This window comes from Bos grunniens, chromosome 23, assembly GCF_055505025.1.
Source record: "Bos grunniens cultivar Pamir isolate PY7600 chromosome 23, Bosgru_T2T1.0, whole genome shotgun sequence".
Taxonomy (NCBI): Eukaryota; Metazoa; Chordata; class Mammalia; order Artiodactyla; family Bovidae; genus Bos; species Bos grunniens.
The window spans coordinates 12182731-12207982 of record NC_141187.1 but is presented as its reverse complement, the minus strand read 5'-3'; the positions used below and the strand labels follow the sequence as shown (position 1 = coordinate 12207982).

The 25252-nt window shown below is 52.9% G+C and overlaps 1 protein-coding gene across 4 annotated transcripts; it reads left to right on the top strand.

Moving 5' to 3' along the window:
* Positions 1-3463: 3463 nt before the first annotated feature.
* Positions 3464-23729, top strand: MTCH1 (mitochondrial carrier 1). Of its 4 annotated transcripts, none has more exons than XM_086371442.1 (12): positions 3464-3680; positions 8362-8446; positions 11378-11484; positions 11887-11964; positions 12264-12321; positions 12628-12679; positions 14124-14183; positions 16633-16726; positions 18725-18772; positions 18956-19023; positions 19247-19322; positions 22896-23729. In XM_086371442.1, exons 2-12 carry the CDS (start codon positions 8377-8379, stop codon positions 22965-22967), a joined length of 783 nt encoding a protein of 260 aa, XP_086227568.1. In that variant the 5' UTR covers positions 3464-3680; positions 8362-8376; the 3' UTR covers positions 22968-23729. The 4 variants fall into 4 exon arrangements, with proteins under 4 accessions (XP_086227568.1, XP_086227567.1, XP_086227565.1 ...); XM_086371441.1 differs by having other exon boundaries at positions 16633-16777; XM_086371439.1 differs by lacking the exon at positions 3464-3680 and adding an exon at positions 4184-4509.
* Positions 23730-25252: the final 1523 nt, after the last annotated feature.

The window sequence follows — 25252 nt, the reverse complement described above, 5'->3', positions numbered from 1 at the left end:
TAGGTATGTTGTTGAGACGCAGCTTCTACCCTGTTATGACCTGTTCTTTTCAGGAGGGAATGCAGGCCCCGTGGTGCCAGATATTCCTCTCTGTTCTTCCAAAGAGAAATCAGAATTCATAAACTTTAAATGAACTAACGCGTGTTGTTGCTCTTCAGTCGCTCAGTCATGTCCGACTCTTTGGGACCCCATGGAGTGTACCACACCAGGCTTCCCTGTCCTTCATGATCTCCTGGAGTTTGCTCAAATTCATGTCAGTGATGCTATCTATTAATCCATATTTTCACTTAAAAATCCTGATGCTGCCAACAGGTTGCTAACCCCAGTTACACGGCTGCTAAACCACCATATCTAGCAAGGCTGACCGCTCTTACAGGTGGGTGGTCTTTCACACCACCACTTTAGTGCAGTGTCCCTTCCTCCTGCCACCCTTCATGTTCAAGCTAACAGGCAATGACTGCTTGCCCCAGAGCCTCACACCACTTTTAACAGCTGTTCCCTCAGCTCTGCCAAGACTCCCCTGAAGTTTTGCAATAAAGGCTTGTTGCAGGGGTGTGCTGGAGCTGGCTCCTACTGGCTTGTGAAATTCAACTGCACCCATTTCTTCCCAAGTCCACGCTTGTTGACATCACATCAGCAGCAATGAAATCAGCCCTGGTGAGAGTATTTACACCACATTTATCAGCAAGTGCTATGAACCAGGGTTTTTCTTTTCCTAGAAAGCTAGTTCTTAAACACTTATCAGGACAGCCCTGCACAGAAGGATTTAGACTCTGCCATGCTCTTGCCTGGAAAATCCCATGGATGGAGGAGCCTGGTAGGCTGCCGTCTCTGGGGTCGCACAGAGTCGGACACGACTGAAGCGACTTAGCAGCAGCAGCAGCAAGTTGCTTCCTGACCTGGTTAGCGTGACATCAACTTGGTTGCAATAATGAGAAATTGCTATTTTGTATTCTGTCTTTTCATTCTAATGGTAGTTCTCCACATGATCCCAGGGACTGCTAATCTATGTACCTGACCATTCTCAAGGTCTACAAGAGTATTATGTATTATTTCTCTTTTTGGGGGCCATATGACATGGCATGCTGGATCTTAAGTTTCCTGACCAGGGATCAAACCCGAGTCCCCTACAGTGGAAGTGTGGAGTCTTAACCGATGGACTGCCAGGGAAGTCCCAGTATTTCGTTAATTTTCTGCTGTTTATTTGATCCTGCTTTGGGGGCATATGGGTCTTCCTAAAGTTTTCATTCTTTAAGTGGTGCTAACATAAATAACTTTGTAACGGTTAAAGGTACTTTTGCTCATTCATTCATTTTCTAGTGACTATTCACTGGGTTCTTGCCATGTGACAGACACTGTGCCAACCATGAATAGGACAGTCCAGTGTGCCCAGAGAACTTACAGTCTAACAGGGGAGGAAAGAAGCAGCTATAGGGCAGTGTGGTAAGCCCTGTGAGGGGGCAGTCACGGAGGGCAGGGGACTGCAGGAGGGCACTAACCAGCTGAGCTGGAAGTACAGACTGACAGGTTACTCAGTTGAGTGAATGCTGAGCAAGATTTTCTTTCACTCAGTCATTTCAGTGAGTATATTATTTCTAGATTATTTGATTCCTTTTCAAATACACCTCTTCTTTTCTCACAATGTCATGTCCTTTTTTCCCCTTTCTTTCAGTATTTTCCATTCTTTGCCTTCATTTGAAAACTGCCGTTTTCCCCTTAAAGTTTCTTTCAGATAGATCTATTACATCAAGTTCCAAGGAGTATTAATCCTCCTGTTTTGCCCATTCATTTTCATGTTGGAATGAATGTGTTTTTGAGTATTGCTGTTGTTCGGTCACTCAGTCGAGTCTGACTCTTTTCAACCCCATGGACTGTAGCACGCCAGGCTTTCCTGTCCATCACCACCTCCCAGAGTTTCCTCAAACTCATGTCCATTGAGTCAGTGTTGGTATCCAATCATCTCATCCTCTGTCATCCCCTTCTCCTGCTTTCAATCTTTCCCAGCAACAGGGTCTTTTCTAATGAGTTGGTTCTTCACGTCAGGTGGCCAAAGTATTGGAGCTTCAGCATCAGTCCCTCCAATAAATATCCAGGATTGATTTCTTTTCTGTTTGACTGGTTTGACCTCCTTGCAGTCCAAGGGACTCCCAAGAGTTTTCTTCAACACCACAGTTCAAAAGCATCAATTCTTCAGTGCTCAGCCTTCTTTATGGTCCAACTTTCACATCCGTACATGACTTTTGGAAAAACCATAGCTTTGACTGTATGGACCTTTTTTCAAGTGGCTTGTAGTATTTGTATTGTGAAGGTTTTTTTTTTTTCTCTTCCTCTTGGTGTCCCCATGAGCCTCAAGTTGTGGTAATTTAGCTACAGGACAGTTTTAACATTCGCTTCTGCTCTGTTCCCTAGGGGTATAATGGCTGTAACTGACCTATTTTTACTTCAATTTCTTCCAGGAAATTATTTAATTACTTAAAAACAATTCACTGAACACTTACTGTGGAAGATACAGAACAACGCAAGACAACACAATGAAGCCGCCTTACAGGGAACCACAGTTTGAAAGGGCCAAACATACACAAAAAGTAAGGTGACTACCCAAGGCAGATAAAAGGCTACTGGCCTTTCCTGTCAGAAAGGAAGGAAAAACAGAGAACTGGAGAAACATGCAGAGGAAAAGCCCAAAGGAGGAGGAGATTTGTGTGAGGAAGTTTCAGAAGGAAGGTGAAGGGTTCCTTCTGAAAAAGGAAGGAAACCCCCCTTCTGGGTGTAGTTGGTAAGGCGCTGTAACGTTAAACGAAGCTGACTTTAAGGTCCCTGTTAAGAAAGTTAAATCAGAAACCAGGCCGAAGGAAATCTTTTAAAGTGCTCCTGGGGGTGGGAGGTAGGTTCGATGAAAACACAGAGGACGAGGAGGCTTCACAGTGATTCAGACCAGAGCAAGCTTGGGCTGAAGACGTCAGCGTGGAGGAGAGAGCAATGAGGGAGGCAGCCTGACAGGATTCGGACGTGGAAAGTACATGGAGAATTTATTGTCAGGAGTAGCCAGCGGAAATGTGGCTGTTTAGAGGACAGGAAGGGAGTCTGGAAGGGCAGGTTCCAGGAAACCCGGACTAAGAGTTCAGAAGGCAGACTATTCTCAAGAACTTTCTCACAACGAAGACAGGATAAGTACAAAGGGATCAGGTCACCCATTGCTGTGTCCCTGCCACTCTAGATCCTCCATTTCTTTCCCTTTAAACAGAAGCTTTTGTTGAGCACCCCCACAACTAGCAGGTTCTACGTGTTGCTGCAGGAAGTGTGCACACTTACAAACATGAACAGGGTACTTAGAATAAATACCTTCCTCACAGGACTGTCAAGAGGCTCAGACTGGAGTCAACTTGTTCAAAACACTTTAAAAAGTGGCACAAATAAGTACGATTTAAGAGTCACCTATGGCTTGTTTTTATCAACTAAAGGTGAGACTATCGGCTCCTTGGAGAATGCTTGCAGGTGCTCACACTGAAGGACTAATTAAAACCTTCCGACCCAACGAAGGAAATTCCACGTACTCTAGCGCAGGATACACAGTATAACCGCGAACTCGAAGGAAGGCTGACGAAGGCTCAGCTGCCAAGGAGAAAGAGCACAACCGCCGAGGAGCAAACTGGGTCTGAACGAGTGAAGAGGGCAGCAGGGTGAGACAAGCCTGGGGAAAGCGAAGGGACTCGGCCTGCCACAGGAGTCCTCGCACGCCGCGGGGCCAGGGATGCGGGCTGCAAAGGGGCGGGCCCAGAACCGCGAAGAAGACTCCCGAAGCCAGGGATGGGGGGAGTTTGGAAGCGCCTCAGACCATATTGGGGGCCGCTGGCTTCCAGAACCGCCGAGCCCCGCCCCCGCCGCTCTGGGGGCGCGCCCAGGCCTGCTGCGGCCTTCGCAGTCTCCGAGGCCACGGCCCCGGCCGTCCGCGACCACTGACCCCCAGCCCACTGTTCGGCGCTGAGCTAGGGCCCAACCCCACCCGGTGTGTGTTTGGGGTGGGGGGATCGGGGCCCACATCCAGCGCCAACAGCCACCGCGCCACACTCCTGCATGCCCCGCCACCATGAGTGGTGCGGGCAGGGCCCGCCCCCTGACGCATGACGCAGAGGAGGCGTGGCGCCCGCCCCGTCACGTGACGGGGGAGTGACCTCGCCGCCCCGCGCCATGGGGGCTTCGGACCCGGAAGTGGCGTCCTGGGCTCCCGGCGGTGCCGCGGGGATGGCGGGAGCCGGAGCTGGAGCCGGAGCTCGCGGCGGGGCGGCGGCGGGGGTCGAGGCCCGGGCTCGAGACCCGCCGCCCGCACACCGCGCGCACCCGCGCCACCCTCGGCCGGCGGCGCAGCCCTCGGCCCGCAGGATGGACGGTGCGTCCGGGGGCTTGGGCTCCGGGGACAACGCCCCGACCACCGAGGCTCTTTTCGTGGCGCTTGGTGCAGGAGTGACGGCGCTCAGCCACCCGCTGCTCTACGTGAAGCTGCTCATCCAGGTGTGGGGGCCAGGGGTGCCACAGGGAGATGGAGGGCTGATATGAAGGTGACCGGCCAGGGTCTGGAGGGGGATGGGGGCGGCGGGGGGTCGAAGGCGGTGGATTTGAGGAGGGGGGCGGAGAAGGCGGGGTGATGCGCAGGAGCGGGAGAAGACTAAAGCGGTGAGGGTTTTAGGGATGCAGCGGGCATAGTTTGGGGATGCAGGAGACGAGTGCAAAATGGTCAGCGACAAATTTGGGAGAAGATGGAAGGAAAGAGGAATTTCGGGATACAGGGGAGGGGGCATTGGAACGAAGAGATAAGTTTAGGAAATGAAAGAACGGAGGCAATGGACTTGGAGGGGAGGGGCGGCATTTTGGGGTGAAAGAAGCAACAGAATTGGGGGAGGGGTGGGAAGTTTTTGGCGATAGGGTGGAGAGGAGGATTGGGGGCCAAGGCACAGTATTCAGAAGATGAACACTTGTTTAGGGTGAAGGAGAGCCAAAGCTCTAGATTTGATAGAGATGGATTTAAAGCGATTTAGGAGGATTGGGGGGGGGGGCGGGACAAAGGACTGGGGTCATGGCCAAAAATTTAGGAAAGAAAAGGGGCATCAGCTTCTGGAAAGAAGGGGACACAGGATTCAGTGTTGATGGAATTTGGCGAAGGCGAAGGATTTAGCACAGGAAAGCTATCGGTTTACAGGAGATGGGGGCTCTGGATTTGATGGCGACGACAGATTTGATGGGAGGAGGGGACAGGATGACGTGCTTTGGAGGAGGGGAGCAGATAGGGAGACGCGGTGGGGGGAGGAGTAGTGGCGATCCGTCTGGAAAGGGGAGTGAGGCGGAGGCTTTGTGGGGGGTGAGGGGAGAGATGACGCATTTGCCGAACATTGAAGTCACGGTTGGGGGCCGGAGTGGTCTGGCCGGATTGGAATTGGCCAGAGGGGCCAGTTGGGAACACAAGGTTGGAGGGTATGTAGGGACTGACTTAGACTGAGGCCAAGGTAGGCTGTCTCTGCAGTCGAGGCTTGCAGGGGCACTGGGTGCATTTGGTCGGACCAGCAGTGCCTTTACAGATAAACTGGGCTGCTTGAGAAAGGGAGAGATGGAGCTGGAAGGGGGCGGAGTGCAGGGGTGGAGGGAGTGCCTTTGGCAAAATTAGGTGGGCGTGACGGAAAGGAGCGCAGCCTAGATGGGGTGGTTCAGGCCTGGACTGATAATCTGAAGATTCAGCCTAGAATTTTTAGCTAAGAAGCAGGAGGGGTTAAAAATTGAGATGGAAACCTAACCAAATCTTGAGGTTTGATTTGAGTTGAGGCAAAAGGGTATCAGATTTACTGTCCTGATAACGGACTGAGAGTGGGAGATACAGTTGGAAAGAGAGGGACTTGAGAATAGGAGTAATTGAAATCTGGAGTCTGAGGAACCCGAGCCAGTGGATTTTGGAGTGTGACAAGGAATATGACAAAGAATGAGGACATTCAGTCTTGGAAGTGACTGACAGGGTAAAGGTTGAGACTGGTGTCTGGTTGTGATTTGGGAGCAAGGGCTGCTTTTCTTATAAAAATTAAGGTTGTATTTGCACCAATAAAGATCACAAGTTTGGGAGAGAAACTGAGGCTTTGGAACCGGTGGTACCTGAGATGAGAAGCAAGGATGATGGAATGAGATTGGGCAAGAACTGCAACTTCAGGGTGGCCAATAGGAGTGTCTGTGGAGTGGAGGCTGCTGGAGTACGAGGAATTGGGCAGAGGTCTCCATGCGAAGGAAACTGGAAGTGGCTTCATCATTTGGACCTTGGTAGGAGAAGGTCCTCCCTTCTCTCTTGCAGGAGAAGAAAATTGAAATAAGGGTCACTAGGAAAAGCAGTTGAGGAATGAGAGCGAATGGGGAATGAAGGAGAACAGGGAATTAGGGAATGAGGGAGTCGAGAGGGTGAGACAGTCTGGACAGTGGGTGGTAAGGGTGAGTGAGCCCAGCTGGGATGACTGAGGTGGTCTGTCCTGTTTGAACGCAGCTGGTGCTGAGTGTAACATATCTGAGGGTGAAATCTTAAATGGATACAGCTTGGGAATTAGAGATAACATTTTGCAAAAAGGAAGATTCCAGTTTGGGGTTGGGTGGCAGGATTGGAGTGGCAGATTTGGGGGTTGTCCCAGAAAAATGAGTAACGGTAGAGAATCTGCCTGCAATGCGGGAGATCTTGGTTCAATCCCGGGTCGGGAAGGTCCCACACGCCTTGGGGCAACTAACCATGTGTGCCTCAGGTACTGAAGCCCGAGCGCCCTGGAGCCCATGCTCGACAGCAATGAGAAGCCTGAGCACTGCTACTAACCCCCTCTCCCTGCAACTGGAGGAAGCCCGCTTACAGCAGTGAAGACCCAAAAACTTTGAGAGGGAAGGGAATAGGGGTGAGATAGGATCAGCAGGCCTTCAATAACACAGGTGGAAGTTAAGAAAATAGACTCCACAGATTTGGGAGCTATGGGAATATGGATGAAGGGACTGAGCAGGTTTAAGGGTGAAATCAAATCAATGGGGCTCCCCAGTTGTGGTGACTGGAGTGGATAAGGCAGCAAAAGGACAGTGGCTCAGACTTGGAGTTGAGGGTATAAAGAAATACGGCCTGTATAAGAGAACAAAATCAGAACAAACCTAACCTCAGAACCTTCATGCTTTTAGCCCCTAAGGGGAAAGGTCTGGAAGGGGGAGGGTTCACTGCTTAGGTCACCTGGCCCAGCCCTTCCCTCCAGCTCCCCTGGGCTTGATTTTTTTCTTGTAAGAAGTTCTCTGTCCTGGAGGGAGTTTCTTAAGTCATAATCAGTAATCTGTCATGCAGCTCAGAATCCCATCTGCAGGGGACAGCTTCAACTTCCAGAAACACTTGACTAAGGTGAAGAAGCAAAAACAAGGTCTGAAGAAGCTGGAAGCATGCGTAGTTCCACTGATAAGGCAGCACTTCCCAATCCTGCTGTTTTTACTTTCACATCCTAGCGGAGCTCCTCCGATTCATCTGGGCAGCTCTGAAGGTCCCCTGCCAGGGAGGAGCCCTCTCACACCCCACTGAGATGCTGGTCTCCTGGACACCTTGCCTCTAGCTGGGCAGCGGAGAATCCTCTCATTAATCGGCAGTATAACAAATGGCCTCACCCCTCAGGAGAACCCCTCTCCTCCTCACAGAGGGTGGGGTGGCTTGGTCCTTCACTCACCCATGGCTTTAGCAGACACCTTAATTATAATCATCATCTGTACAGCAGGAATTATAACCCTACAGAAATGAGGGGGTCATTCTGTCCCAGGGATGTGGGGTGATCAAGGTTAGATCACTGGTGAGGGATTGTCTGAGCTGGCAGTGTGCTCTGCTGGGGAGTGAGAGGGACGTATCTGTGACGTCTGCAGGGGGTGCAGGAGCCGTCTGAAGTTTGGGGCTGACATCTGGGTGTGATGGGTTTTGGCGTTGCCACCTTGGGACTGAGACTGGAGTGACGTTTTTACCCTGGAGATGAGAATTAACTGAGATTTTTTTCCTGAGATAAGCATGGGGTTTGAAGTACCTGAACGTGGGGTGAGGGGAGAGTCCCTGCACTGGAAATACCTGGAATTGGGAGGTCATAATGTTGGGGGATGGGCGGCTTGGATTGTGGTGACTGTGGTGTCTGGAACTGGAAACTTCTATGCCTCGAGCGATTACATGATGCTGATAGTTAACAGACTGCGATGAAATTCCGGGTATGTTTTGACGGGAAAGTGTCATCAGGAACAGCCCTGGACTCTGTGGGAGGAGAGTTCGAGGCCTGGGAAAGAGGAGAAGGGAGACCGAATCAGCAGGAGAATCTGACTCTGCCTCTGTGTTTGTCGATTCTGAAGGTGGGCCATGAGCCGATGCCCCCCACCATTGGGACCAACGTGCTGGGGAGGAAGGTCCTCTACCTGCCGAGCTTCTTCACCTACGGTGAGTGTGCTCCCCAGGCAGGAAAGCCCACGCCCAGAGAGACATGAAAGAGGCGTCAAGCAGGGAGCAGGCCCAGCTGGGCCCGGGGAACAAGGTGGGGCCGCATGGGGTACCCAGCGTCAGAACTGGTGTGGGAGTGGGGTCAGGGACAGAGGGGTGTCGGGGTGGGAGCCGGTGACCCGCACGGCTGTGGGACAGTTCCTCTGCCTGGGCTGCCCGCGGTCAGTGGGAGAGCAGACAGGTGCCCGAGAGAGGGCTGTCCGGGACAGGGGTTCCTGTCATCTCTGCCACCCCAGGCTGTGCCTGGGAGCGAGGGTGGCGGCGGTTTTCCCTTGTTTCCCTCCTGAGCAGTCTGGCTGTCCTGTTACCAGTTCTTTGGCCTTCCTGCTCCTCCAGCAGGAGACCTGTTGGGACCTCCTGGGTTCCTTTCCTCCCCTGTTCCCCAGGCAAGAGTGCCCTCTCATTCAAGCACCCCCATCCCCTGGGGTGGAACACTCAGGTGGGTCTCGGCTTCACCTCTGGCCCTGATGACCTGCTCGAGCTCAGGGCTGCTCTGGCCTTGCCCTCCTCGTCAGCTGCTGCCCACCCAGGCCCTTCATACAAGCACAGCAGCTCTGCCTGCCTGAGGGTCTCTCCATCAAGAAGCCCACCACGGTGGTTGGGGCTTGCCCAGTGCCAGCAAAGCCCACCAGCTGCCCACACTGCTCATCCCCAGGCCCACAGCCGGCCAGGACCATTTCACATCTACCATCCCTGCCCGCCTCCTGAACTTCTTTAAACGTGCCTTTGCTCTCTCAGCTGGGCTGATCCCCACATGCTCCATCCATCCTTGCTCGTCTTATCTGTGTAGTCAGTCCAGAACAGTCCTCTGAAAAGCTTTCCTTCTGCTAAATAACTTAGGCCCTTGCCCGCGCACCGCCCCCCCCACCTTTTTTCCACGTCACACACTCTTGGCAGAACCTCACGTCCCATTTCTCTTCCAGTTTGGCCACTTTATTGAGTACAGCATGGGCCAGGTGGAAGATGTTGTTTTGAGGGGAGAAGTCTGTTCATATTTGTTTCATTTAAAAATTGTCAGTGTGGGGGAGGAGGATGTCACAGGTTTAGGGAGCTCCCCTCACCGCCCCTGCAACTGGCACACAATGAAGCCAGTGGACACTCGCCCTGCAGGAGGCTGGGTGGCGGGCTGCCAGCCCCGTGCCTCCGTCTCTCTGTACACGGCCGTGCCGGGCTCTAGGCCTAGAGAGACCGGGACCCAGACTGTCTCTGTTGATGTCCCACAGTCGTTCTCGAAAGGACGCAGGGTGGAGGGTCTTGACAGTCATGTTATAGTGTCTTGTGAAGATGAGCCGAGTCCTGAGGTGTCCCCCGCCCCTTTTATATAAATGTGGTCTCAGTGCAGATGGTGGAAGCAGGTGCCTGGTGGGCATTTCTGGACACCATACCTGCTCTCGAGTTGGGCAGGGGGCCCAGCTATCTGGCTGTCTAGACACTGTCCGGACAGGATCTCTTCCTCCCCATCATGGTGAAAAGTGTGGCTTTCTTCAGTCTTCTCCCAGAAAGGGCCTCCTGGCGAGGAGTTTTTTGGGGGACTATAGAGAAACCGTGGAGTGATGGAGCCCCCGGCCAGCCAGGGGGCCCATGGTGGCACAGAGGCTTCTCCAGGCGCTTCTGCCTGCCCTTCTCTGCCCTGGTTCATAATTCCGCCCTGAGATGGGGGGAGGTAGGCGTGCTCCCTCCTCTTCTTCTGGCTCGGAAACTGGGTGGAAATAGAGGCTAAGTGTCCTCTCTTTCTGGAACTCACGCTCAGGCTTTATCCCACCAGCTCTCCTTCCGGCTGCTTGGAGCTCCCTTCCCCCAAAACAAACCTTCCTTCTGCCTGTTCCCTCCGCTCTGAGGCATGGCGTCCTCCCAGTGGCCCAGCCTCCCCTCTCCTCCTCCTCTCTTTCCAGCCCCACACCTGGCCCCGGAAGCCAAACCAGCAGGTACCAGGTGCCCTGGGGCCGGGAAAGCCGGTGGAGCTGCCACGAGGAATGGCTGCTGGCAGAAGCGGGGAGGGGAGGACAGGCACCTTGCGGGTTCCCGCCACTGTGCGGAGCTGGAGAGCCGAGGTCAGGGCTTGGAGGGGCTCTGTGTGAGGGAACGTTCTGCTAGCTTCCAGGCACTCAGGTTTATAAAAATTTGTCTTGTCTCCTTTTCTGAACGTTGTCTAAAAGTTGATATTTAATGAAATAAAGCAACAAAACGTTAAGAGAGTATCCATTTAGAGGCTCATGAAAAGCAATGACTTAGATAGGGTCCAGCTTCCCTGACCACTTGTTTTTTCTGTAGAGTAGTTCATCAGTGCCTCTATTTTAGTTACTTCTCCACTGGTTTTTCCCCCCTGCCCCGCCGTCCCCCGTGATTAATAAATGTCAGGAGGTGCCCGGTGGGGTCCTGGGTGCAGCACATGACAAAGTGGGCATGCCCCTCTCCCTCTCGAGCCTTTCTCCCGGGACCCCTTCCTTTTCCTTTTCCCTCCCTTAGTTTGCAAACTTCATTGTTCCCTGGGACCAGTCTTTTTCCTTTTTTTCTCTTTTTCCAGAGGAAAACATTTTTCATCAACAGAGTTGGTTCCTAGGTTGTAGCACTGAAGCTGCTGAGTTGAAAACCTGTCGCTCAATTAGCCAAGATTTTTCAAAGCTAAAAAAAAAACATGAACCTGTTTGTCAAAAAAAAAATGTTTTGAAGGTTTTGCAAAAGGAAATGGGCTAGAGAAGATAATTGGGAGTGGGGCCCAAGTGCTCCCGGGGTCGTGGCCAGTGCTCCCTCCCGTGACGGAATCCAGCAGGTACCGAGGGACAAGGCCGCATCCAGTCTGGGTGTGAAATGTGACCCAGGAGTGGGTGCCCCGGGGCCGGGTGTGACGCTGCCCCGCCTGCTCTCCCGCAGCCAAGTACATCGTGCAGGTGGATGGGAAGATAGGGCTGTTCCGAGGCCTGAGCCCCCGGCTGATGTCCAACGCCCTCTCCACTGTGACCCGGGGCAGCATGAAGAAGGTGAGCCCGGGGCGAAGCCAGGACCGGCTGCCCGGCGCCCCCCGAGCTCCCGGTCCCCCTGCAGGCCACTACGGGCACCCGTCCTGCTTCTCAGTGCCCGGGTTGGTCGAGGTGCCCCCCCCCCCCCCCCAGCACCATAACCAGACTCCAAGGCCAGGTGGTCCGGTGCTGAGTCCCCTCAATTGGAAACACTCCTGCCCTACTGTGCACCCTGTGACACTCGACAGGGGCTTTCCCCGCCAGCTTCAGCCCTGGGGGGGTTTCCCATGCTGGGCCCCGCTAACGGACACGGCCAGGAAAAGCAGCCGGAGCTGCGTCCTGCCCTCTGCGTCCCCTCCCAGTTCCATCTCAGAGGCGCTCTCGCACTCTGCTTCTGAGCCACCTCTGCTCTTTGCATCTCAGGTTTTCCCTCCAGACGAGATGGAGCAGGTTTCCAACAAGGATGACATGAAGACTTCTCTGAGGAAGGTGGTGAAGGAGGTGGGTACCCGGCCCTGGAGAAGAGCCTGATCATTATCTCTTATGCCAAGTCAGGCCAGTCGATGAAGAGTCACAGTTGGGGCCCCCTGTGTGCTCATTGGGGGATGGAGGACAGGATTGTGCGCGGGTGAACCAGGGCCCGTCTGAGGTAGACTGATTGTGTGGGAGCCTCGGGATCCTGGTTTCTCCCCGTTAAGTGCTCGTCACTCCCCGTGAGTGTCAGGGGAGACAGGCCTGACGGGAGACAGGAGTGTTCCGGAGACAGGCCAGACTGAGTGCCCGCCTCTGCTCTCTTACAGACCTCCTATGAGATGATGATGCAGTGTGTGTCGCGCATGCTGGCCCACCCCCTGCATGGTGAGCTGCCCGCTGGAGACTGCACCCCAGCCGTGGGATGAGCCCTCGTGGATGGTAGACAGGGAGCAGTAGAGTGCCTGGGAAGTAGCGTTACTGGGATCGCTAGTAATGCTGGCGTCCAGTCCAGTCCAGCGGAGTTGGGGCTCTTCCCAGGCAGAAGAAATGGGACGTGATCACAGGGTGTCTCATGATCACAGGGATCCCAGAGGCTGCCTCCCCTCCTGGGCTTGGACACAGGCCCCGCGGCCGGGGAGTTGTGGTCTTTGGCCATTGTGTCACCTGCGTGTGTGTTTCCTTTCTCCTCAGTCATCTCAATGCGCTGCATGGTCCAGTTTGTAGGACGGGAGGCCAAGTACAGGTGGGTAATGCTTCTCAGGATGGGCAGGAGGGCCCTGTCACTACTCAGAGTCTGCCAGGACAGGCCAGGCTGGGATCAGCTCCCGCCCCATTTCTGCCATTTCTAGCAGCTTCAGAGGAGTGGGCTAGTGACTTCCGTAGTCTGAGTCCAGGGCATCTTCTCCCTCGCTCATCTAGGGTGTCCCTGGATGAGCTTGGGCACCTTGCAGAGGGGTGGGTGGATTGGAGTCCTCTTGATTAGGGGTCCCACCGGGGCTCCCTCCTGACCCCTGAGTCATATCCTGACCCTTCCTCCAGCTGTCGCAGGAGCGGGCTTATAGTTGGTTCCCTCCTCTGTTAAGCTGCCATCCAACCTGTGGGCTCAGGGCTTGTCCCTCCCATTGTTTACCTGCCATGCCCGTCACTGAGCTGGGTGCTCTGGGGTCATCAGTGTGTTGACCCCGCCCTTCCCTGGGGCAGTTGTGCCCTCTCTCCCCTCTGGGTGCAGGACAGGAGGGGGTCCTGGAGACACAGGGCAGGAGTCATGCGCTTGTCTCCCTTCCTCTCAGCTTCTCATTTCCTGGGTTCGGTGGTTTCCTGTAGCTGTCCTTGGGGCCACTGCCCCAGGAAGCTTGGCTGCCATGGTGCCTCCTTTTGAGTTCGCTAGTGGGAAATTGGCCCATTCCCCCAGTGAGCTCAGAACCCAGTGGGCCGAGTCACAGTCCTGAGAAGCAGGGTAGTGGGGCCTGGCAGGGCTCTGGCTCCCACCGCCTTTCACCTAGGCCACCCCAGCCCTCAGCTTTGCAGAGCCTCCCTGCATTGTCCAGGCCCCAGAGGTTGCAGTTGAGCCTCCTTTGCATTTCACACCTAAGACGTCCCAGCCTGCCCTCTGATGGCTAAGAGGCTGCAGCGGGCGGGGCACATGTTCCCAGCTCCCTGCTGGGATAGGCCAGGTGTCTGTCTTTTTCCAGGCTGGGCGATCTGGGCGGTCTGCTGCAGGGCCTTCTGCTGCGGGGCCCTCTATTCCGTCCCTGCCCTCTGGGAAGGAGCCTCTCTCCACTCGCCTCCTCTCTCTCTCTGTCAGGCATGCAGGCTCCAGAAGGTTGTTCAGCCAGAGCTGAGCACAAAAGCCTGCCAGAAGGAGGGTCCGTCGCCTTGTAGCAGCCCAGGCCTGAAGGTTCATTCCTACATTCCAGATCCACACAAGATAGCCATAGAGAACTGGGGTTCTGCCCCCGGTGGGGTGGGTTTCCTGAGTCTCAGTGAACTGTGTCAGTGCCCCTCTCATCCCCAAACAAGGGCTGTGACTGTCTCCACTTGGCTTCTGCCCGGTGACAGAGGATGTCCCCTCCCCGTCCCAACCAGGGCCGGACAGCTCTGAGCAGGGGTTGGGGGCTCCCCTCCCCACCCGGGTGCGGGCTTCTTGCAGGCGCCCGGTGACCTTGTGTTCCCCGTGTTCTCCACAGCGGCGTGTTGAGCTCCATTGGGAAGATTTTCAAAGAAGAGGGTCTGCTGGGATTCTTCGTGTACGTGAGTTTTATACTCCCCGTAACTGTCACGGAGCAGGGTCTACTAACAGGCGCGTTCTCAACCCTCAGGCCGCGGCTGCTAGCCTCAGACTAACCGCTGCACCTCGGCTTGGCCCGTAGAGCTCCACAGCACGTGCGCTGCGGACTGGCAGAACCAGAGCTGCCCAGCCCCCTCCACGCCACGGCTCGCCCAGCAGTGGTACTGTCCGTCCAGCACACCGGGCGTGCGGGGACCATCCCCCCACTCCAACCCCACTGCCTCCGTCCGTTCGCTCCAGGGCTGGGGAGCGGGCACAAGGCTGGCCTTCAGGAGGTCTTCAGCTCGTCCATCGTCCTTGGTTTCACTGCAGAAAAACAGCTGGAAGTCTGTGACTTAGGCTGAAGGTCAAGCCCCGGGCAGCTCGTAAGCTGACTCCAGCTGATAAATCCTGTTTGACAAAGTAGTTCTTCACATTCAACATTTGGGTTTCCCAGGTGGTGCTAGTGGTAAAGATCCGGTCTCCTGTCTGCCAGTGCAGGAGACGTAAGAGACACAGGTTCGATCCCTGGGTCGGGAAGATCCCCTGGAGAAGGAAATGGCAACCCACTCTAATATTTTTGCCTGGGAAATCCCATGGACAGCAGAGCCTGGTGAGCCATATATAGTCCATGGGGTTGCAAAGAATCAGATACAACTGAAGTGATTTAACATTTAATATTTAGAATGCTTCGCATTACAGTCCCTGTTTCTGGCTTCTCTTCAAAAGTTAAGACCTGGCCGTTCCGGGCCTGCGTTTCTGCAGAGCAGCTGTCAGCAGGGCACGCCATCTCCTGAGGGTCCCAGACCCTCCACCCAACCCAAGGTGGGGTGTCTTACACCCACCTTGCTCCACCTGTGAAGAAAACTTGCACTGTATAAAAAGACTGTAAACCATGACAGAACCCAAAAGCCAGGCCTTACAAATATTTTTGTTTTGCTTTTTTTAGGTCTAGACACTGACATACATGATGTCGTGAGCATAGTGCGCTAGACCTGGGGCTCTGTGTTAACTCACTTTGAGGTGCCACAGTCGGCCAGGTGTTCTGCATGTAGGTGTGTGTGCGTGTGTATGTGGTTCTCAGTAGGAGGTGAATTTGCCACAGGGGTCGTAAGTAATGTCGGGAGACATCTTTTGGTTGTCACAGCTGGGATCTAGTGGGTAGAGACCAGGGATGTCGCTAAACATCTTGAAATGCAGAGGTCAGCTCCCATGACAAAGAATTTACTCAGCCCTAAAGGTCGACAGTGCCAAGGTTGACAAACTTTGATTTATATACACACACTTATTCAAATGTACGTTCGTGTCTGTGTATGTCTATACGTGTGTGTGTGTGTGTGTGTGAATAAATATTTGCTTGTGTGACTAATACTTCAGACCTTAAAACACTGCATATCATCGCCTCTGGTATTTTTCACTCTCACTGTATATATACATTCTATTCTGATGTGTGAATAGGACTCCCACACAACAGCTGCTTACCCATTGGATTCTTTTTTCTTTTGCATATTTGTAGAACATGATCTGTGTGCTCAGAAATCGCTGAGTGTGTATGTGAAAAGTCAGTCTGAACACAGATGGAACCAACAGGATTGGAAATTGCATTCAAGAAGGTTCATTTTATTAATGTCCCTCATATCATATTAATAGGTGTGTTATATATTTTTTTTAACTTTTCAGATATTTTGAAATACTTTTTCAAATTCAAAAATCCTAATTCTGCGTCCTCTCCCGAAGATAAAGCCATTCTCCTGAAACTCTTTCCACATGACTTCATATCTAAACAAGCAAATAAACACATTTTTTAAAAAAAAGAAAAAGACCACAAGGATCACACAGGACCCACTGATACCAATCTGGCTTTTCGCCCTCAGCACTGTATCTTAGGAAAACTTCATCTTACTGTGTAGAGATGTTTATTCTAAAGGCCATCACTTGAAAAGGCAGCCCTCCTTACTGAAGCTTGTATGGAGTGTCTTTGGTGGAACATTCCAGGGATGAAGACAGACGCCCTGAGCAAAGTTTTGTGAGCGTTGATTAGGTAAATAGGCAAAAGGAAAAATGCCAAAGTGTAGGTACTCTTTCCTTATCTGCATTTGAAAATCCCAGATTTTGCAACATTCATCTTAAGACCCAGCTTCTGTAGTTTGAAAACCACTTATGAGATCATAGGCTTAACTTGTGCTCTCAGATATGGCTTGTAGCATACACTCCACCACCCCACACCCTGTGAAGAAAGGAACACTGCCTTCCTGGTGTGGATAGCTGCTGGCCCACGTGGCCCCTGCAGCCTTCCTTCCTGAGGTGGTGCTGGTAGATAACGCTGAAGTTTAGAGCTTGGAACATCCTTGCCTGCTTCCTGGGTGTGGAGCCCCCAGGAATCGCTCCCTTCCCTCTCCTGCTTATCTCTGCTCACCTTGTTTTTTTAGCGGCTTAATCCCTCACCTCCTGGGCGATGTGGTTTTCTTGTGGGGCTGTAACCTGCTGGCCCACTTCATCAATGCCTACCTGGTGGATGACAGCGTGAGTGACACCCCAGGGGGGCTGGGGAACGACCAGAATCCAGGTTCCCAGGTTGGTTGGAACAAGGACTTGTCCATCTTTCCATGTACTGCTGATGCCCAGGGTCTGGGGCAGACTTGAGGACTCTGGGATTCTGAGCACTGGGCCCTGGGGGCTGGAGAGGGTCCTTGGTGGGTAGGGGTCTGAGCAGAAGACCTCTGATGGTCCCTGGGTGAACTTTGTCTCCGAGGAGATGAGATCGCTAACAAGACCTAGAGGGGTTTATGGGATGCCCATCCTTGGGCAGCTTCACTGGTAACGTGGATACGGACTTTATCCAAGGCTGGTTTGAGACAGTGACCCAACTAGGGGTCCCTAGTAAGGCAGGAGATAGACCAGCTTATGGTAACGCTTCAGCTCTCACTTAGTGTTGTAGGCTTGTTCAGGCCCTTTTGTGAACAGTGACGTTTGATCCTGACAGCACCCCAGTTGTGAAAGGAGCAGAATCAGGGTGACACTGTGTTTTACAGACATGAGCCCCAGAGATTGAAGGGCTGTCCTGAGGCCCTTGGCTGTGAGTCAACAGTGCTGGGACTAGGTCTCCCTCCCTGGGCCCAGCTGAGGGTGCTTCAGTCAGCTAGGCCATGCGCCATGCAGGCGCACCCCGCTCTTGTTAGCAGGAGTCTCCACAACTAGGTGTGCACAGACCTCTCAGCTGGTTGGGTCAGGCACGGGGAAGCCTTGATCCTTCTAAAAGGCACTGGTTAAGAAAGCTGGGGACTTAGTTTGACTAGTTCTGCCTGAACCAAGATACGAGTTGGGGGGCTGTGATGAGCCGGGGCTCCTGGTAGCCAGACATCCCAACAGCAGGGATCGCCCACTCTAGGAGGGTTGACGAGGGCCTGGGGACTTGTCTCCCAGAATCGCCTTGTTGGGGGTGGGGGGCTCATCGTCTTGTGTCTGTGTCTGGGCCCCAGAACAGCAGTTCCAGGGTGAGGGTGGTCTGGGAAAGAGTCCGTGGTGAGGAGTGCCTCAGAGCTCACAGCTGAGGCAGAGGGAAACGGACCATTTGAAGTGGATAAGTGGAGTCTTACTGGCCTTTTAACGTAAGCAAATACAAGTTGCAGTAATGAGAGTAGCACACCCATGGCCCTGCCCTCGCTCCAGGGCGTTGGGAGTGGGTGAGCTGCTGCCGTCACACACAGCAAGCTTGGGACAGCTGGGGTGTTGATGGGGGTCGTCCCACAGCTGACGGCTTCCTCCAGTCCAGGTGGGCAGGTGTTTGACCAGGGGCTGCTGCACTTACCCTCAGACAGCAGCAGTCAGCACTTCACTGAAAGTACTTTTCGAGTGCTTCAGGCTAAGGTGAGGCTGCCGCTCAAGCAGAGGGCCCGGTAGACCTCCACCCAGGGTTTCAGGGTGTCCATCTGGTGGGGCGGCCCCACAGGAGGCTGAGGGATGGGTCATCACCCTTCCTGTTTTGGGGCTGTTTCGTGGGTAAAGTTGAATTTAGGAGTTGGGCCTGAAGGGAGTGAGAGTTTGGTGAGGTGGGGGGCAGAAAACCCAGCGGTGCCCCTCACCTTTCACTGCAGGACCCAGGATTCTGTCTGGGCGGTTCACATGGGCACCTGGTTTTCCACTTAGTAAGCGCTTATGTGTGCCGAGCCCTGGGCACTGATCAAAGGCCCAGTCCTCAGGACTTGCAGAGGCTGCAGCCTAGAAGTCCACCTTCCTTCCCTTCACCGCTCACCACCCATGGTGGGGTCACAGAAGCCCTTTCAGTCAGGATATCCCAGTTCTGCCCCCCAGATGATTGCGGCTCTGACTCACAGGCTGCAAGAGCTGCTGGCAGGCCCTGAAAGTGGGCTCTTCGTGTGCGGAGGAGCTGAGTGCTAGCTGGGTGCAAGGCCAGTGTGGATGGCAAGGTGAAGGGGGCCACAGAGCAGGCAGTGAGGACGGGACCTGTGCATCAGAAGTCTGCTTCCCGAGCCAAACCCATCTCCCTTTGTGTCTCTCCAGTTCAGCCAGGCGCTGGCCATCCGGAGCTACACCAAATTTGTGATGGGGGTAAGTCGGGCCCTGCATGGCCCTTTCCACGGTGCTGGGGGCCTGGGTGGGGCCTAGGAGGCCAGCTCCGGTGGTGGCTGAAGGCAGGCCTTAGTGAAGGCTACTGGCACAGGGTGTCCCTGCCCCCTGAACTCCGGCCAGGGCTGCGGTGGGTGGGGTCACTGACCCTCGGGTCTCCTGCAGATCGCGGTGAGCATGCTGACCTACCCCTTCCTGCTGGTCGGCGATCTCATGGCTGTGAACAACTGCGGGTAGGTGTGTGCCCCTCCCCCAGGCACCCTGCCAGGGCTGCTGGGGGGACCTGGCTGAGCCCCTCCCGGCCGCTCTGTGTGGCCTCAGCCCACCTGGCATGCCAGCTTCCTCTGGGATTCATCATACCCCTTTGGGAGGAATATGTGGGTCAGTATATGGGTGGTGGCAGCTTTAGCTCCTCCCACTGTCTTCTGGGTCTGACACGCTCTTCTTCCCGTGCAGGCTGCAGGCTGGGCTCCCTCCTTACTCCCCAGTGTTCAAATCCTGGATCCACTGCTGGAAGTACCTGAGTGTGCAGGTAAGTGTGCACTCCAGGGAGTTTTCTCCTCATTTCTCCATAACATTGATCGGAGAGAAAAGATTTTTGTATACCCTTCATGGAAAGTTAAGGGCTTGTCATAGAATTCAAGGCTTTTATAAGTAAATTTTACTGTATGTAGAAGGGGTTTGAGGTGCTTAGATCTGAATTTCCTTAAGAATTAAACATCAGATCAGATCAGTCGCTCAGTCGTGTCTGACTCTTTGTGACCCCATGAATCGCAGCATGCCAGGCTTCCCTGTCCATCACCAACTCCTGGAGTTCACTCAGACTCAGGTCCATCCAGTCAGTGATGCCATCCAGACGTCTCATCCTCTGTTGTCCCCTTCTCCTCCTGCCCCCAATCTCTCCCAGCATCAGAGTCTTTTCCAGTGAGTTAACTATTCACATGAGGTGGCCAAAGTACTGGAGTTTCAGCTTTAGCATCATTCTTTCCAAAGAAATCCCAGGGCTGATCTCCTTCAGAATGGACTGGTTGGATCTCCTTGCAGTCCAAGGGACTCTCAAGAGTCTTCTCCAACACCACAGTTCGAAAGCATCAATTCTTCGGTGCTCAGCCTTCTTCACAGTCCAACTCTCACATCCATACATGACCACTGGAAAAACCATAGCCTTGACTAGACGAACCTTTGTTGGCAAAGTAATGTCTCTGCTTTTGAACATGCTATCTAGGTTGATCATAACTTTCCTTCCAAGGAGTAAGTGTCTTTTAATTTCATGGCTGCAGTCACCATCTGCAGTGATTTTGGAGCCCAAAAAAATAAAGTCTGACACTGTTTCCACTGTTTCCCCATCTATTTCCCATGAAGTGGTGGGACCGGATGCCATGATCTTCGTTTTCTGCATATTGAGCTTTAAGCCAACTTTTTCACTCTCCTCTTTCACTTTCATCAAGAGGCTTTTGAGTTCCTCTTCACTTTTTGCCATAAGGGTGGTGTCATCTGCATATCTGAGGTTATTGATATTTCTCCCGACAATCTTGATTCCAGTTTGTGTTTCTTCCAGTCCAGCGTTTCCCATGATGTACTCTGCATATAAGTTAAATAAACAGGGTGACAATATACAGCCTTGATGAACTCCTTTTTCTATTTGGAACCAGTCTGTTGTTCCATGTCTAGTTCTAACTGTTGCTTCCTGACCTGCATACAAATTTCTCAAGAGGCAGATCAGGTGGTCTGGTATTCCCATCTCTTTCAGAATTGTCCACAGTTTATTGTGATCCACACAGTCAAAGCCTTTGGCATAGTCAATAAAGCAGAAATAGATGTTTTTCTGGAACTCTCTTGCTTTTTCGGTGATCCAGCGGATGTTGGCAATTTGATCTCTGGTTCCTCTGCCTTTTCTAAAACCAGCTTGAACATCAGGAAGTTCACAGTTCACATATTGCTGAAGCCTGGCTTGGAGAATTTTGAGCATTACTTTACTAGCATGTGAGATGAGTGCAATTGTGCAGTAGTTTAAACATTCTTTGGCATTGCCGTTGTTTGGGATTGAAATGAAAAATGACTTTTTCCAGTCCTGTGGCCACTGCTGAGTTTTCCAAATTTGCTGGCATATTGAGTGCAGCACTTTCACAGCAGCATCTTTCAGGATTTGGAATAGCTCAACTGGAATTCCATCACCTCCACTAGCTTTGTTCATAGTGATGCTTTCTAAGGCCCACTTGACTTCACATTCCAGGATGTCTGGCTCTAGGTCAGTGATCACACCATCGTGATTATCTGGGTCGTGAAGATCTTTTTTGTACAGTTCTTCTGTGTATTCTTGTCATCTCTTCTTAATATCTTCTGCTTCTGTTAGGTCCATACCATTTCTGTCCTGTATCGAGCTCATCTTTGCATGAAATGTTCTTTGGTATCTCTGATTTTCTTGAAGAGATCCCTAGTCTTTCCCATTCTGTTGTTTTCCTTTATTTCTTTGCATTGATCGCTGAAGAAGGCTTTCTTATCTCTTCTTGCTATTCTTTGGAACTCTGCATTCAGATGTTTATATCTTTCCTTTTCTCCTTTGCTTTTTGCTTCTCTTTTTTTCACAGCTATTTGTAAGGCCTCCCCAGACAGCCATTTTGCTTTTTTGTATTTCTTTTCTATGGGAATGGTCTTGATCCCTGTCTCCTATACAGTGTCACGAACCTCATTCCATAGTTCATCAGGCACTCTATCAGATCTAGGCCCTTAAATCTATTTCTCACTTCCACTGTAAAATCATAAGGGTTTTGATTTAGGTCATACCTGAATGGTCTAGTGGTTTTCCCTACTTTCTTCTATTTAAGTCTGAATTTGGCAATAAGGAGTTCATGGTCTGAGCCACAGTCAGCTCCTGGTCTTGTTTTTGCTGATGGTATAGAGCTTCTCCATGTTTGTCTGCAAAGAATATAATCAGTCTGATTTTAGTGTTGACCATCTGGTGATGTCCATGTATAGAGTCTTCTCTTATGTTGTTGGAAGAGGGTGTTTGTTATGACCAGTGCATTTTCTTGGCAAAACTCTATTAGTCTTTGCCCTGCTTCATTCTGTATTCCAAGGCCAAATTTGCCTGTTACTCCAGGTGTTTCTTGACTTCCTACTTTTGCATTACAGTCCCCTATAATGAAAAGGACATCTTTTTTGGGTGTTAGTTCTAAAAGGTCTTGTAGGTCTTCATAGAACCGTTCAACTTCAGCTTCTTCAGCGTTACTGGTTGGGGCATAGACTTGGATTACTGTGGGCAGGAATCCCTCAGAAGAAATGGAGTGGCCATCATGGTCAACAAAAGAGTCCGAAATGCAGTACTTGGATGCAATCTCAAATTAAACATCAGACTAGGTCATTTCTTCACCTCTTAAAGACTCAGAACAAATATGGGCGAGCCCACGGGGTAGGTGGTGAAGCCCAAGAACTCCTTATAACCTTGAGTAATCTGGGCTGAAGACAAACCCGGCCTGTTGGAGGCTGGCCCCTCCTTCCCGCAGGACGCCCCAGGTGCCCAGGAGAGCCTGAGCTTGGCGCTGGGCCACATGGTGAGCTTGGTGAGAGTGCCAGTCTTGAAGTTTTTGTGTTGCCCAGGCACACTCCTCCTGGTTGGAGTTCTGGGTCCAAGGTCCAGGTGGCTGGCCGAGGGCAGATCCTTGGCTTCCCTGGCCTTGGTTGGCCTCAGTAGGATGAGGCAGGGGCCTGGGCAGGAGGAAGCAGCACACTGACTGGCCTCCGGCTTGAGAAAAGGATGGTGGATGGGAGGAAAGCAGGGAGGCGTGAGACAGACACAGGCCTTCTGCAACTCAGGTGGTTCCTCATGCATCGCGGCCTGTGTATGGGAGGAGCTCTAGGCCCCTTGGCTCTGATGCCAGAGAGCAGCGGGTGTCCTCCTCAGGAGCCCCATCAACACTGGACACTCTATGCTGCAGCGCAGAGCAGATCCTGACATTGCCCCGAGGAGTGCAAACGCAGACCGGCTGCCTCCAACCCCAGGGGCTCACAGCTCCCGGCCCTTTGTTGGTCACATGCTGGCCCGGCTCTGTGGGTTGAGGAGCCTGGCCTCCCCTCTCAACTGACCTGACTGCTCTTTCCAATCCAGGGCCAGCTCTTCCGAGGCTCCAGCCTGCTTTTCCGCCGGGTGTCATCAGGATCGTGCTTTGCCCTGGAGTAATCTGAATCACCTAAAACCAACCAACCAACCAACCGCGCTGTCTCAGCCTGGCCACCGCGGGTGAGGCCTGATCATCTCGGGGCACCTGTCAGACAACCACCCCAGCGTCACCTAGATGTGCTCTAGCAGGGCTGGGCTTCAGTTTCCGTATTTCCCATGTGTCTGTCCAGAAGCAGGGGCGGGGTGGGGGTGAGGCTGCGTCCAGTGGGCTGGGCATTGTTGGACCCGGGGAAGGTGGGGTGGGGCTGGGGAATGGGGGCCCGGTCCACTTTGCAGATTTCCCGAGTCGGCCTCGTGCAGGGGTCTTGTGGAGGCCCACGCTGGAGGGGTACAGGCTCCTGAGGTCGGGTGGCACTGCCCCACTCACACCCCTCAAGTCAGCCCCAGCTCTCATCCCGCAGCTCAGCTGGGAGCTTCGCGCTCTTGCTTTGTAAATAGGGTGTGATCCCCTTTCAGGGGGCTGCCGTCACTTCCCGGCCTTGGCTAGGAGGCTGTCTTTGTTTTTCTCAACACTACTTGTCTGATTAAGGCAGCACCTTCTAAATGGGAAATCATGTGTCTGCTCAGAATGTGTTCCTCTCCCTGTCAATTTAAAGGTTCGTCGGTTTAATGGTGATGCCTCACGTGCAGGAAATGGTTATCTGTGCAATTGTGAACACCCAGATGTTAGGCAGATCAGCGTCTCTAGTCGTATCCAGTTTAAAGTTCCTAATAAGATCTGACCCTTTGTCCCGCAAATAAATGCATCGGTGGTGATTTGGAGCTTTGTGGAGAGTGTCTTATTTTCATGAGCTTAACTGTCTGCAAGGAGAAGGCAATGGCAACCCCACTCCAGTACTCTTGCCTGGAAAATCCCATGAGCTGAGGAGCCTGGTAGGCTGCAGTCCATGGGGTCGCTAAGAGCCAGACATGACTGAGCGACTTCACTTTGACTTTTCACTTTAATGCATTGGAGAAGGAAATGGCAACCCACTCCAGTGTTTTTGCCTGGAGAATCCCAGGGACAGGGGAGCCTGGTGGGCTGCCGTCTATGGGATCGCACAGAGTCGGACACAACTGAAGCGACTTAACAGCAGCAGCAGCAACTGTCTGCAGGGTGTTTCTCAATCCTTTGTGGTTGTATGAGAAGTGAAATGAAAGTTGTGTCCAGCTCTATGCAGCCCCATGGACTATACAGTCTGTGGAATTCTCCAGGCCAGAATACTAATGTGGGTAGCCGTTCCCTTCTCTAGGGGATCTTCCCAACCCAGGAATTGAACCCAGGTCTCCCACATTGCAGGCAGATTCTTTACCAGCTGAGCCACAAGGGAAGCCCAGTTGTGTGAGAAGGGGCTGTAAAGTGACAGGGCTGGGGGCAGCCCAGCCTGGGCATGCGAAGGGCCTGGGCTTGGCGTAGATCAGTGGGCGGGGGCAGGGGGAGGGTGGTTTTCTGAATTAGGCCGAGATGCCAGTTCACAGAGCAACAGCTAGTGCACAGGCCTCTTCCCAGGGAGACACGCCCTCGAAAAAGTCCTCCCAGCTTCAGAAAATGTTCCATGCAAAAGTCCAGCTGTCCTCAGCACCGTTTGCAGATGATATTGTCGGATTTTACCAAGTTGGTTGGGGTAGCAGTCATGTGGGTACAGCAGAAGGGGTAGGCAGCCTAGCTGCAGCACCGAGCTTGGCCTTCTCTAGAAAAGGCAAAGCTCCCTCCATTTACTTCTGCCGAACACCAGGGTCTATAAACAGGCAAAACTTACAGATGGAACATGCTGGTCCCTGGAGACTGTAGGCTTCCAGCTGATGGGGTGGTAATACCAACTGAGGGCCAGCTGGTTTCCCCAAGTGTTCTCTGCCCCTGCCCTAGGGGAGCGGGCTTCGGGAGTTGGGGTTTGGGACTTAGGTCATATTTCCTCACGGTGTGGCTGGGTCCTGCCCAGGGACGGCCCTGGAATGCTTTTGCCGTAGTTCGCTTCACATATCCTTGTTCCCCGGAACACGGGAGCGTGCCTGTGCAGGTGTCCTGTAAATGTACATTGGTTGGGGGGTCACTAAGATCTTACACTCAAGCTCAGATAACCGAAGTGGCCGGGAGGGAAAGCAAATGGCAAGGCGAGTGGGCCAGGGCTCGCTGGCATGGATTCTGTAGAGAAGGAAGACCCTTCAGAGGCGGGTCTGCCACACAGCACGTGATCTTTCTCTAGCCCAGCATGGCTTCCCCTGGCACTGACCACTGCCCCGGGGTAACTGTTCTTCCCGTTGCTCCATCCTCAAGTCCTGTTCTTGGATTAATTGCTTCCTGTGGG

Coding starts and splice junctions, on each gene's coding strand:
- MTCH1 (XM_086371438.1), top strand. CDS start 4,189: ATGGGGGCTTCGGACCCGGAAGTGGCGTCCTGGGCTCCCGGCGGTGCC. Junction 8,447..11,377: donor GCCGAGCTTCTTCACCTACG/GTGAGTGTGCTC, acceptor GCTCTCCCGCAG/CCAAGTACATCGTGCAGGTG. Junction 12,322..12,627: donor GCTGGCCCACCCCCTGCATG/GTGAGCTGCCCG, acceptor CTTTCTCCTCAG/TCATCTCAATGCGCTGCATG.